Source organism: Polypterus senegalus, chromosome 6 (genome assembly GCF_016835505.1).
Source record: "Polypterus senegalus isolate Bchr_013 chromosome 6, ASM1683550v1, whole genome shotgun sequence".
In the NCBI taxonomy this organism is placed as follows: Eukaryota; Metazoa; Chordata; class Cladistia; order Polypteriformes; family Polypteridae; genus Polypterus; species Polypterus senegalus.
Genome location: NC_053159.1, coordinates 169,268,057 through 169,283,179, shown reverse-complemented (window position 1 = coordinate 169,283,179; position 15,123 = coordinate 169,268,057). Strand labels below are relative to the sequence as shown.

General features: G+C 36.3%; 1 protein-coding gene across 4 annotated transcripts in view; it reads left to right on the top strand.

The window, feature by feature from the left end:
• Window positions 1-13,596, top strand: part of cobll1b (cordon-bleu WH2 repeat protein-like 1b) — a 123,215-nt gene extending 109,619 nt beyond the window's left edge. For all 4 annotated transcript variants that reach the window (XM_039757517.1, XM_039757514.1, XM_039757515.1 and 1 more), the window contains exon 12: window positions 12,797-13,596. In XM_039757517.1, the coding sequence (XP_039613451.1) occupies window positions 12,797-12,862 (66 nt within the window). In that variant the 3' untranslated portion in view covers window positions 12,863-13,596. The remainder of the gene's footprint in view (window positions 1-12,796) is intronic.
• The last annotated feature ends 1,527 nt before the right edge of the window (window positions 13,597-15,123 follow it).

The following is a 15,123-nucleotide window of genomic DNA, read 5'->3' as shown; positions in this document are numbered from 1 at the left end:
TGTTTCTACAAATGGGAGGTTGAAAACCTTTTTTTTTCTTTTGGGCAGATGTTAAGTTTACAGCTAAAAAAACTACTACTGGGAAAAGTTATTTTCAGACTGTGCCCAGGTATAGGTTGGTACAATGTTATGACATGCCTAATATTCCAGCTATAATTTGCTTTTTGTTGTGCATCTATCTCTGCTGTAGTAACTGGTTTAACATCTTAGGGAGCGATCGGTTTACCTGTACTTCCCCAAATAACGTGTCATGTAGCAGGCTGATCAAGTACCATCTTGTAAAGCTGCAGAGTGCAAGGCTGCACTGTAATGTTATGGAAACAGCTGATTGCTGCTGAAGTTAATTTCTTTATACACACACATTTCTTTTTGTTTCAGATTCAACTTTTTAGTGAGCTGAACGATATTGGGAAATGTTCTGTTTACTAACTCAAACAACACCTGTTTATCTACAGTTAGTATGAACTAGTGCTTTGTTGATTTGAATAGTGTTTTTTCTATGCTATAAAATAAATCTTAACTACTCTTGAATTAGGCAATTCTTCAATGGTAATCCCCATTAGACAGTCATTAAAGAATCTTGGTTTGTAATTGTCTCTGTATTCTGAGTTCTAGCTGTTTTGCTGTTCAACTGGCCAAATGCAATCTTGATGTAAAGTTACTCTGATGATAATGCAGTTAACCATAAAGCCATAAGTGAAATTTCAGGTGTAATTCTGACAGGCATGTTGTCACACGTTTAAAATGTTAATTTGTTACAATATTCATTTTGCTGTATACTTTAAGTGCTGCAGTAGTGGGATGTAGTTAAACTTGCAAGGATGTGATGATGTGCTATGTGCCTTTGTTTTGGCTGGAGTGTATAAGGCAGGGGGGGGTGCCCAATACACAGCCCCAAAAGCACAAACTAAAACAAAAGGCACACTACTCTCTTTACCACCACTCCTCCAAGCAAGCTTTGTCCTCCTCCTCCCGGAGTGGTAGCTGCTGGCCCATTTTCTAGCTCACCCGGTAGTGCTTCAGGTGCTTGACCACCTGTCTCCGATTGCACCTCCAGATGTGGCTGAACTATGGGCCGGACGCGCCCGGGAACCCCTGCAGCACCTCCTGGTGGCCACCTCGGATACCAACAGGGCTGTGAAGAACTCCTATCTCCCACAGAGCCCTGCTGATATCTGAGGCACCATGCTGGCTCCCCTGGAACATATAGAGAAAGGGTGTATATATAGTAGAGTTTCGCTTATCCAACATTCCATATTATCCGACATCCCACTGCAAAAATAAAAAATAAAAAAAATAAATCAAATGGCAAAAAAAACTGCAAGTTGCGAGCGTGAGCGTAGTCTTATTTTTTGTTGCTCCCGACTCTCCCGCAGCTAATTACAGTGAAACCTCAGTTTGCGAGCATAATTCGTTCTGGAAATGTGCACGCAGTCCAAAGCACTCGTACAGTATATCAATGCGAATTTCCCCATAAGAAATAATGGAAACTCAGATGATTCGTTCCACATCCCAAAACTATTCATGTAAAAATGATTAATACATAATATAAAGTAAAAATAAATAAAGCAAATTAACCTGTACTTTACCTTTGAAAAGAATCATGGCTGATGTGAGTGAGTTTCTAAACTCTTGTGGGATTCCACCTAACTGGACGACACGTGGAAGAGCGTCCCAGAGCAATCGCAGTCTCCCAGCGCTGTAGCAGTTCGCCATAAAGGCCAATCCGAAAAGATCGCGGACATGCTATAAGCGCCTGCCATTGATGGGTGACAGAAGGAACAAGGAACATTTATAAATGTGCAGGGCACAGTGTTACTTTCCCCCGACCCTGCCTGACTGTTGTGTCTGTGTATAGGAGAATGGCAGATCCCGCTAAAATAAATAACTGCGCTGTTGCTGTTTCAAGCTGAATAAAGCTGGTGTTGCTAAAAGTACTGAAACTCAGCTTTGAGTTTTTGGGTGCAAGACGGGGACTCGCACGTCACAGCACAAACACACACACAAGCAGTCACAATGCTGTAGTAAACAGTATACGCTTGTACGGATGTTGACTATATAAGTGACAGAGTTAAGGCTCTAGAGACTGCAATTAATTACATTGAGCAACAAGAAGCTACAGTAATCAACATAATGATGCTGCAAAGATGGCGAGACTTGACAGTGAAGAAACAGCACTCGTTAGTAAAGCAGACTATGATTAAAGATGTCTTTAAATCATCACAGGACTGAGCTTAAATACAGTACATACTGTATTTAACTTCAGACAATTCTGTAACTGTAAGTTCATTTTTTCAGTTAATTTATTCTGTTTTGTTGTAAAACATGATTATTAGGTTCGTAATGTGTAAAATTATAACATAGTTTGATAGGCTTTTTCTTAACACCTGCTATTATCCAACATTTTCGCTTATCCGATGTTCTGCCAGCCCATTTATGTCGGATAAGTGAGACTTTACTGTATATTTATATCTCTCATACTTGATATATTATTAATTCCCATATTAAATAATCAAATCTTGCATTTGGAAGACCATGCATTCTTTCTGTGTGTGGATTAGCATTAGACTGACCAATATTTTTAAGTGTAGCGCTTACTTTAATAGGTTACTTTGCATTTGCTGTAATGAGAGGTGGACACACTTGTGTGTGTGTGTGTGTGTATATATACTAACATAAGGTGTGCTCTTTATGTGTAAATAGGTCTTAACTGCTTTAATAAAATTTACAGTAGACCACAGTTCACATTTCTTTCTCTTTATTCTGTTTTTCACAGTTTGAAATGAGAATGTTGGCAATGTTTGCTTTAAAGAGCAGCATGGTGTGTGAAAATATTTCTTAGGAAATTTTTTTTGTTATATTACCCTGCGAGTGCCACTTTACTAATATGACCAATTACCAATTCACATATAAAATAAGAAAAATTTATGCAATACAAGACTCAGTTTCTTGACTTGTTTTAGTAGCCCACAAAAAGGCATCTCTCTCTATATAAAAAAAAAAAAATCCTGGAATGGAAAAGCAAGGCGACGATTCATGATCTTCTTGGAAGACATTTAAAAGACCCGCAAGACAAAAATTGCTGGCCACGGAGCATCTCGCGGGGACTGGACTGTAAACATGAGACTTGGTGCCAACAGATTGTCCCAGGGAAGTCTCGCGGGGATGTGGAACATAAGATTCTTGCAAAACACGCCCTTCTTATCAAATAAGAGCACGGACAGCCAGCAAAACATTCAGTCATGTAAAGTCACGTAGCATACACAGATCCTGTGCTTTCAGCAAAGAAGAAAGAGCAGCGTGGAGAAAAGAGACCCAAGGCGCAATACACATGCAGAGAAAGGTACAGAATATGAAAGCAGTAAAATTCGAAAGTATTGTAGCATCCCAGCCAAGCTGAAGCCTTTTTTGTTTTAAGTTACTGTTAGGTCCGATCGAGGGAGGGCAGTGTACAGCACAGAAGACTGATGGCTGGGTACTGAGTGATGCGGTAAGGGAGAGGCAAGACCCGTGGGAGGAGGGGTTGGAGAGGGTACTAGAAAGTTGTGTTTGGGATTACGCAGTCGGCGATTGTTAAAGTAGAACTTTTGTGACACTTTATTATGTCAGTCGCTACAGTATCAAAAAAAAAAAGATAGTAAAGATCGCATTGACGCAAACAAATGGAAATGAATCATCAGAACCAGGTGAAATTGAAAAAATTGCAGGACAGTCAGAAATTTCATAGTCAGAAATAAAAGGCAAAGAGTGTAAAACAAAGTCTTTTTGCCTTCGGATCATTCAATGCACAAAACGTGCATGTACACAATAATGGACCATACACTATGAGAATCTGTGGTCCAAAGAAGAAAAAAAAAAGCTTCTAAAATTGCATATTCAATTAACCAAACAAAGGGGTTGGCACTATACACAAAGAGCAGGTTACAGATTATGAAAGCAGTGGAATTCGAAAGGCTGGGAAAAAAAAAAAAAAACCTTGGCGCGATACAGATGCAGAAAAAGTTAAAGAATATGAAACTAGGAAAATTAGAAAGTATTAAAAAAAGAAAGTAAAGATCGCAGTATCGCAAACAAACGGAAATTACTTGAAAAAGGGAAAATAATCACCACGGACCAGGGGTAACTGGTGGAAAAAAAGCAGGAAAAAATGAGGTAAGAAATAAGAGTAGAAAACAAAGTAGAACATCATAAAGAGGTTATAAAACAAGGGGCCAAACACATGCAGAGCAGGTTAGAGATAATGAAAACTGAATATGAAAGCAGAAAAAAACGACAGTGTCAAAACAAAGAAAGTAAACATCGCATTAGTGCAAAGAAAGAGAAATTATTGCTCAGAGAAATAACGAAAAGGAGAATAGAGATCTAATATATGGACATAGGTGATATGTCAGAAGTATGTAAATATTGTAAGGCTTTGAAGTTTAAGTCAGAATTTCAAAAATGGGGTTTAACTCACATGCATTTATTGGTTACTTTGCAAAAAAAAAAATACTTAAGTGCTGATGATGTGGATCGTTTTGTCTGTGCTGAAATTACAAACAGAGAAACCTATCCTAAATTATGGTACAAAGTTATTAAACACAAGTCTCATGGACCTCATTTAAAAGATTCAGCATATTGGGACACGAAAGATTCCAAATATTGTTTTTACAGAAGTTCTGAAATAGCAACAATTCAAAGAAAAAAAAAAATCTTACAAGTGTGTATCCAGAAAACCAAACGCGGGGGTTGGCGAAGCCCTCTAGTCTTCACTGAAGCATAGAACGTTGTGTGTGTGCAGATCTAACTACTGCAGCCTAATGGAATGCAGTGTTATTCACACAAAGGGCATTTTCAAGTAAAAACAATCCCAGAGTACATTATCATAAAAAGAAAAATCAATCTCAAATAGTGCCCACCTGCCCATTGCAGTCACACCCTAAAATCAGAGAGATCAAATCCTGTTAAAACCTATACCTTGTAACCATAAGTAAAGATTGGCCCATAGATTGATGGAAAAATAGACAGTTGTACCTAAGAATGGCTCCTACCACATCAACACGTCTGCAACTATAAATGGTGTTGCCAGTGGTTACATAGCTTTTTCACTTATGAACAATTTTAAGCTACAGAAAGTCCAGAGCCAGCAGATAAGTCTAATGACAACCACACTTCTTCATAGTTGTACTAATCCTGATTTTCCAGATAATCTTCACTGCTTGTGTAAGGAATGATGAGATTTTGCAATAGGACTACACACTATACAAGTGTTTTAACATTCCAGTTTAGAACACTTTTTCTCCCAAAGGCAGAATGTTCTTGACTATTTATTACAGAATGCATGGAGAGACATTTTCCTGCTGTAAGGATTTCTGGTGCACACAAGGTACTAACTACATCAGAGCCTCAGTTCCATGAGTATAATTAAAATAGTGGAAGATCAGTAATTGTTAATGTTACAATAAAAATGTAGTCAGTCAGTCAGTCATTTTCAAACCTGCTAGGCTAGTTTAGGATTGCCAGTTCACCTAACCTGCATGTCTTTGGACTGGGAGGAAACCGGAGCACCCATAGGAAACCCAAGCTGACACTGGGAGGACCCGGGACATGAACCCTGGTCAATAATTTGATGATGTATGTCTGTTTAATATTGGTGTATCCTTTAACACTTTGCAATGCTGTATTTTATTTATTTCATTGTATTTTAAATACATTTGTAAATATGCACTTTTTAGAGCTTGTTTTATACAGTATGCATTTCCTATTGATTTTCTCATCTTGAGTGATGAAAGGAGAATCTTGTATATGTTATTGTTTAATTGATTTGGATTTACTTCAGTTTTGTTAAGCAGTATACATATTTTTATTGCAATTGAGTGTTTTTTTTTTATACAAGGTACATTAGGTGATTAAAAGCTCATACGTAGAAAACTGGAATTTAACCTTTTCAGTATATGGTAAATTCATAATCATACTTGATCTAAATGATCCAGATGAAATTCATCAAAGTGTCCTTAGTGTTAGATTAGGTAATGGTGGGCTGAAAAAAAAATTTGTTGTTTTGTTTCGGTCATTTGAATAAAAAGAAAATTCGAAGGTAGTTGTGGGCAAATATATGTTTTAAAAAATGAATTCTGAAATTTATCATATTGGCCCCTATGAAATCAAGTTTTATGTTTTGTCCACTGTTAACTGCTCTTTGCATTTGTTACACTTTTTCAACCATGTGCAGAAGCTAGTTAGTTCCACTCCAGACTAGTATTCTGAACAAAATATTTTTTCCATAGTAAATGCAGCGTTGTATTAAGAGTTGAAGTTGTATTGTAAAAGTGACTTTAAATTCTGTCGACTTCAGGTATTGTTTTGCAGTTGCATAAAACTAAAATGTAAACCCTACCCAATATTAACAGTTAAACTGTATCCACCTTATATTAAGTGTACTTGACAATTAAACACAACAGAAACATTGAACCTCTCCCAAAATCATCTCAACCATGATAGTTACTGTTACATTAATTTCTGATGGGTAAGGCTCAAGACCTCGCCTGGTGTAGAAAACGATGTTTGTCTGTGAGTTTGTCAACCGTAATGTCTCTTGTCATCCATAAGTGTACATAAAATGATACTTCATAAAATGTAAACATTGTGTGTATATGTAGTTATCATTAAGAGTGTTTATACAAATGGATTTTAAATTATCACTTGGCTAAAAATACAAGAACTGCTATCAAAGTACATTTGCAACTTTACCATCAAATAAGTTGGTTATCAGTAATGGGGAAAAATGGTTACTTTAATAAATAAAGGAAATAAAGTATAACGGCAAACCTTTTAAAAAAAAAAAAAAAAAAAAAAAGAGTGGTGGTGTTTCAAAACTTTTATTTTAAAATTAATTTGGATAACCATAATAGACTTGCTGCGGTGGGCTGGCTCCCTGCCCAAGATTTGTTCTTGCCTTGCACCCTATGCTGTGTTAGGATTTAGTGGGTTGGATAATGGATGGATAATAGACTTGCATACATATTCTCAAGAAGTAAATCTGTACAAACGCACATTTTCAGCCTTTTTAGGGCTTTTTCCCCTGTGGTTGACCCTGTGCTGTTTTGGTGTGAATTGTAAACTGCTTATGTAAAACATCTAAATGCTGCTTTAGTTTTTAAAAAATAAAAAATAAAAAGTCTGAAAGAATTTTTTTTTTGCACAATCATGTTTTATGCATTTACATTTAGAAATACAGAACTTGTCCTTTTATGTGTACTAGGATATCCTTCAGACTTCATTGTCCAGTCCCTGAAATCTAAATATGATCCTACTCATTAATATGTAGGATTCCATATATGGTACATTAGCCATTCCAGTTCACTTTCACTAGTTTTACCGTGTAGCTGTACTTTTCATAAGTAGCTAAATACTGGAAAAGCATTTGAGCATAGGAAGAATGACATTTGAATTATGACTCTGCATATTTTGCAGTTTATGTAGTGCCTTTCATGATGAAGTGCATGTAGATAATATATTGTATGTACAGGTATCATCAATTACTATTTTATTTTACTTAAAAATCATTTTAAAGCTCCTGTTTTGGGTCAAGTCTACCAACAATGTCATTTATATTGTACTGGCTCCATCTAGTGGTGGAATTAAGACACAAAAATGTTAAATGTTTAAAAGTTCTTTGATTTTATCAAACTAAGATTTAAAGGCTTAATAAATTATTTACTGCCATATTTGACATCACAGATGTTCCAATTTATTAAAGTTTTCGGGCAACTTAAGGAAGCTGCTTGAATCAGGCCAGACCTGGGGAGAGGAGTTGAGCAATGTTGACTTACATTTCATTTGCCCATTTTCAGCACAACACTAATTTGTCAGCAGAAAACCCAATAGAACAATTCAGTTACTCCAACACACAAAAAAAGGACTGTGTGTCAGCACATTGTATGTGTTAGAATAAACATACTTTTGAACACTTTGTAGCTATATTATAATAAAAATAATAGTGACCCAGTTGACCTAAATACACGTTGATTATTTTATTCTTTCATCAGTTTATTAAACTCCCTTTTTCCATTACAGGCATTTAACTTTGAGACATTAGTATGAGACTAATGTATGAAAAAAACACTTTTTACTTCTCCTAACTCTCCTTTGCATCATTATCTTACTGTCAAAGGTGTGAATTATCCATGTTGCAGAAGCATTAAGAGGGCTTTTCAGATACCACGTTCCAGACACTGATAAAGGCGGTTGTAAGCTTTACTACTGTCGGAGAAATACATACTGTGCATCCGGAAAATATTCACAGTGCATCACTTTTTCCACATTTTATGTTACAGCCTTATTCCAAAATGGATTAAATTCATTTTTTTCCTCAGAATTCTACACACAACATCCCATAATGACAACATGAAAAAAGTTTACTTGAGGTTTTTACAAATTTATTAAAAATAAAAACAACTGAGAAATCACATGTACATAAGTGTTCACAGCCTTTGCTCAATACTTTGTCGATGCACCTTTGGCAGCAATTACAGCCTCAAGTCTTTTTGAATATGATGCCACAAGTTTGGCACACCTATCCTTGGCCAGTTTGGCCCATTCCTCTTTGCAGCACCTCCCAAGCTCCATCAGGTTAGATGGGAAGCGTCGGTGTACAGCCATTTTACGATCTCTCCAGAGATGTTCAATCAGATTCATGTCTGGGCTCTGGCTGGGCCACTCAAGGACATTCACAGAGTTGTCCTGAAGCCACTTCTTTAATATCTTGGCTGTGTGCTTAGGGTCGTTGTCCTGCTGAAAGATGAACCGTCGCCCCAGTCTGAAATCAAGAGCGCTTAGGGGCAGGTTTTCATCCAGGGTGTCTCTGTACATTGCTGCAGTCATCTTTCCCTTTATCCTGACTAGTCTCCTAGTTCCTGCCGCTGAAAAACATCCCCACAGTATGATGCTACCACCACCATGCTTCACTGTAGGGATGGTATTGGCCTGGTGATGAGCTGTGCCTGGTTTCCTCCAAACGTGACCCCTGGCATTCACACCAAAGAGTTCAATCTTTGTCTCATCAGACCAGAGAATTTTGTTTCTCAGGGTCTGAGAGTCCTTCAGGTGCCTTTTGGCAATCTCCAGGCGGGCTGCCATGTGCTTTTTACTAAGGAGTGGCTTCCGTCTGGCCACTCTACCATACCGGCCTGATCAGTGGATTGCTGCAGATATGGTTGTCCTTCTGGAAGGTTCCCCTCTCTCCACAGAGGACCTCTGGAGCTCTGACAGAGTGACCATCAGGTTCTTGATCACCTCCCTGACTAAGGCCCTTCTCCCCCAATCGCTCAGTTTAGATAGTCGGCCAGCTCTAGGAAGAGTCATGGTGGTTTCAAACTTCTTCCACTTACGGATGATGGAGGCCACTGTGCTCATTAGGACCTTCAAAGCAGCAGAAATTTTTCTGTAATCTTCCCCAGATTTGTGCCTCGAGACAATCCTGTCTTAGAGGTCTACAGACAATTCCTTTGACTTCATGCTTGGTTTGTGCTCAGATATGAACTGTCAACTGTGGGACCTTATATAGACAGGTGTGTGCCTTTCAAAATCATGTCCAATCAACTGAATTTACCACAGGTGGACTCCAATTAAGCTGCAGAAACATCTCAAGGATGATCAGGGGAAACAGGATGCACCTGAGCTCAATTTTGAGCTTCATGGCAAAGGCTGTGAATACTTATGTACATGTGCTTTCTCAGTTTTTTTATTTTTAATAACTTTGCAAAAATCTCAAGTAAACCTTTTTCACTTTGTCATTATGGGGTGTTGTGTGTAGAATTCTGAGGAAAAAATGAATTTATAATCCATTTTGGAATAAGGCTGTAACATAACAAAATGTGGAAAAAGTGATGCGCTGTGAATACTTTCCGGACACACTGTAGATGTGCTGTACTGCGAAAAGACATTCTGAAGCTCTAGGTAGCCTGACTGAATAATTAGCTTATTTGACCATTTAAAGGCCTTCATTTGTGAAAACGTCTTATTGTAGGTAAAGAAGAAAGTTCTTTAATATCTCTAATCTTCAATACATCATTGTGCTAAAACATTCAGGTTCATTTCGTTAGACCCCTTAACACTCTCTTGCAACTTTCCATTTTAGTCTGTCTTGTCTCAGGGTGTTCATTGAAAAATGTGTCTTTCACATTCAAATGCATCCTTGTCAAAAATAAAGTTGATTTTTTTGCATTGCCCCCAAATTCAAAAAGCAACTCAAAGGTTCAAATCTTTTTGTGTGAATAAACGAAAACAGCAGCCCAGTCAATATTTTCATAATCAGTGCAAGCTGTAGGAGTATATTTGTTCAAATATCAACAAATGTGTATTTAAATCTTAAACTCTACAGTGATTACCTCATTTTATCAATCACATCTTCCTTTGTTTCACTCAATTGTGTGCATTTATTTAGTTTTTTCATCAAATGTTTGGTAGCATTTTATAATCCAGGTAGTCACATGTAATTGTGCAGTTTACATTGTAATACAGTATGAGTGCATTGTTTTTATCTTTAGTATTTGTTAAATTATAGTTTCAGAGATGGTGAGCATTTAATGACAAGGCAGTTTAATATCTGATGGCAAAATTTGTACAGTGCATTTTACAATTAAAATATTTCAGATTACTGTTTGATACAACCAGTTCTTTAAATCTATGAAAAAGTTAAGATTGCTAACTTAAGTCAATCTGGTAATTACGAAATCAAGATAGTTAGGTTGTCTATATTTTGATTAGAATTCGCTTTCATCAGTAGTTTTCTCACTTTCTTCAGTAAATCTGAATTTAAAATTTAAATTTTCTGGCGTAACTTTTTCCAGGTCATTGTCTTTGGAGCCCATCCTGGCAGGAAAAGGTGCCAGTAAGGAGCCAAGCCATGAGAAGGCAAATAATTCTACCGTGTAACAAACTTTGGATTATGAGCTATGTTGACTTTAGCTTATTTAGGCATTTTGATATACAGTATTTATACGTAGACATCACATGTTTCTTGTAATACTGTTTATTGTCTGAGTTTCCTTCCTTTAGTAGCTTTTGCAGACATCTGATTTTAATTTCCTTGGTCTTTTTTAACTAAGCAGGTGAAGTACATTCAAGCAAACAATATTTTGTACTATATGTAGGTACTGGAATGAAGCCCAGTTATCCATTAATGATGTTTTATCTTGCATTACCAAAAACTCCACAAATACTTTATTCACTGGTCTATTCTTTTGAAGACAGAATACAAGACATTTTCATTAAGGTGGTGTTTTAAAACCAAAAAACTATCCTAATGGAAGGGAACAGCTAAGACATTTCTGGTGCAAACTCAAACATAAGTTAATGTTTTCTAATTGGACTGAAATTAAAGTTAAATTTATATCCCCCTACATGCAGAAATAGCCATCTGTTACACATAATCAAACCATCCATCTTTTTTTTTTTTTTAAATCGTGGAAATGGATTTCAGGTATCTTGGCAATCTTTACAGTAAGACAGGATATTCAGTTATAACACAATGCACAGACACCCAAAAGCACATAATCTGCTTTTGGTGTCCCATCATTTGCAATGAGACACTTGTCAGCTGTAAACTTACAATTAGAATGTTTCAGATTTGAAATAGTTTGAACAAATGGAAATGTGCTTTTAAAATTCTTGGGGCTACATACATGCATGTTGCCATTAAGTATATGTATACCATTAACTTGCTATTTATATTCAATTAATAAACAGTCATACACAAGTAAAATGTAGGAGTATTGTCATTGGTACAGAGAAATTCTTACTTGTATATCAAATCAGCATGCAACATATCGGTACTCTCCCATGCCATAGTGCAAGGTCCAGACACCCTAGGTTTGAATAGCATACAGCATCTGAGCATGTGCTCATCAAGTCTGCATGGAGTTTCTTCTACCAAGATCTGTGCATTAGGTTAATTGGTAATTCTAAAAACTGGTAAAGTGTGAATGTGTTTGTGGGTGATACTGGGCCCTGAATTGTATTATTATGAATTGATTAGCCTTTTGCTTGCAAAGCACTTTTCCATTATTTGCCTTATACTGCCAGCTAGCCACCTAATTTTGCCCAGATGAAAGTTAAGGTTGGTACAAGGTTGGTCATAGTGGCTTAAAGATGTGCTTTTACTATGTGAAACTGAAAACAATACTTTGCTAAGTGTAGATCAACTCCATCTTTCTTGGATAAAGGTGCTGTTTAAAGTAAAAAGCAGGCTTATGTCTGCTTCTGCTCATTATTCCTAGTACGTCATTTGTGGGAGAGTGTGACATCAGTTGAGTAAGTGATGTAATACATCATTTTGCTGTTTTGCTTTTTAAAACTAGGGGACAAAAATTAACAAGCAAACAAAAAACGGCCAGTGACTCATTATTATTCACAGCCATTATGAAAGAGTTATCCCATTTCTTTGCAGTTTGAATGTTCTGGTTAACAGAAAAGGATCTGTACACTTGCTGAATAATATCTGTCTTAAATATCCTAGAGTGTTTGGACAGTAGGCATAGTAAAAAGGTATTGAGAAATTTGTTCAGCCAGTTTGTTTTTCATTATACTGTGGACATACAAGAATGCAGACTGTAAAACTTTAGTCACGAGTTTGTGGTGTTATTTCAAATAAATTCAATCCTTGCATGCCTCCCATGTTTTGAAAAACATGGTTCAAATTCTGTCCTATAATATAGCTATTTCTAAACTATTTGCTTTACATTTTTGTATAAAGAAATGAAATGTAACACGTCATTACATAATGAGTTCATAATCTGTTTTCTTCTTTGCCCTTCAGGTTCCATTTTCTTCTGACATTATCGCTGCTAATGGCAACTCAGCTGCAAGTTCATCACAGACATAGTGGTTGCTGTTAAAGCCAAAAGCAACATTGTGAACGTGACACGTTTCACTGCCAAATCAATAGGTACTTCTTGGTCATAAGACAGAAGAGAATTTGTAATACTGGAAGCAATATTAAATGCTCTGAAATACTGTACATGATTGTGTTTTGAGGAATCCTTGTTACAAAGTTAAACTTTAGAACATAAATCTATTTGTATTGCTTTACTAACTAAAAGTATTCATAGTTTGAAGAAAAAATATTTATATATTTCCAGTTTTTGTTTCAAGATGTGCATTATTGGGTTCCAATGGTTAATTTGATGGAAATACCACTTTTCAATGTTGCTATGTGTGTTTTAAACACATTGCACATTGCTATTTTAAAGGGGTTTTAGTTAAAATTGACCAGTGTGTTTTTTTTTTTTTTCACATTCATGGGGACATTTGACCATATTCTTTAATAAAGATGCATAGAATAAGTAAGTTAAGAATATATTGTATTATTTAATTTGAAAAATACAGTTCTAAAATATTGTATAGCTATTAGTTGAATATTTGTCCTTTAAACAGATAATGTGTTTTTCTTTTGTCACATGTTTTCGTAGTACACCCTATGTGTTAATTGGAGTGTTCACACACATGATGTACTCTGTCTTTGTTTTCATAATTTGTAACTACTTAATCATCATTTTAAAACTTAAATTATGATAAAAATTCTATTGGGGAAAAATAAATATCATTATAAAACCTGTACCACTGTTGTTCAAGTTCTGGGTAATTTTTGTTTATTATAGAACTTGTTAAACCTTTTGGCCTATCTAGGTCTTTGGGTAATCAATGATCATAAAGAGTCTACTTTTGATAGAAAAATAACAGCATGCATCCTTATGAGAACACATTACATACAGTACAGAAGCAGATATTACAGCCTGATCAGTATGTTAAAAATGTGGCAAACATTAAAAAGAGCAGGAGCTGTAAATTAAAGGTATACAAACCAGGTACACACAAACAACATCCATCAATTCTAAGCTGAGCTTTTAAAACTAGTATCCTCAGTGAATCAAGCACAAATGTCTGAGTTGACTATTGATCAAGCATGATTATCGGAGTGGTGACCCACTGTGAACCACTACCAGTATAAACAACAGCATCTTGCGACTAGTGGTTGAGAAACACTGCTTTGCAGTGTAGTGGCGAAAGCACAGTCTCAATGAACAGGGCCAACCATTCAAACTTACTAAAGACCCTGAAAGAAAAAAAGTGCTCAGTCTTGGAATTATGTTGAGATGCCCTACTAAATTTTATAAGTCATGTCAGTGCCCAAACTTGGATATATACAGTATGTAAGTGTAGACCATCAGACCACAAGCTGCTGTTGTCCAAATTTACAACCCAATTTGTTTTTTTTGATTGCATGAAGAGTACCTATCCAAGGCATTCGGCAAAAAGAGTCTTTATGGAAGACTGGCAAAAAAGAATTTCTTTGTATTAAAATAAAATGCCCTTGCCCATGAAGAATTTGCAAAATGTCAATTGGAAGAAATTGGAAAGAAAGGTATGTGGTCTGATAAGAATAAAGTGAAACTTTTTGGCCTTAACACTTAGCGATATATGTTGCATGCATCGAAAACTGTACATCAGTGAGGTAAAACCATTCCCACTGTAAAATGTGGTGATGGCAGAATCCTGTTATGGAGATTTTTTTCAACATCAGGGACTGACAGTCTCATTAGGTGTAACTGGAAGGTAAATGCTGCACGATACAGACTTCCTGGAGAAAAACCTGCTCGCCTCTGCCTAAAAACTTATTTATCAACAGGAAAGTGACCCAGAAAGTGTTACTAGAGCAACAATGGAGTGGTTTAAAATAAAGAAAATGGATGTTGAGTGGCCCAGTCAGTGTCTTAACATTAAACCTCATCAGACATTCATCGGGAGACCTAAATATTGCACTCTACCACTCTTTCCAACTAACCATCTTGAGCAATTTTATGAGGAGGAATGGGCAAGTCATGCTCCTTCACATTATGCAAAATTAATGAGGCACAAAGATGGGTCTCTTACAGAAAATTCTATACTATATCTGACCTTAAGGAGCTGAGATGTGAAAGCACATTCCCCTCTTGAATTTATGACTGAGACCTTTAGTGTTGTGGCTAACAAATTTTAATAAACGATCAATATTACAAGGAGATTTATATTTTACAATCCATTTTTTGATGATAGCTCAAAGATATCTCAGGGATCCTGTTTTTTTTTTTTTTTACTTTGGCAAAA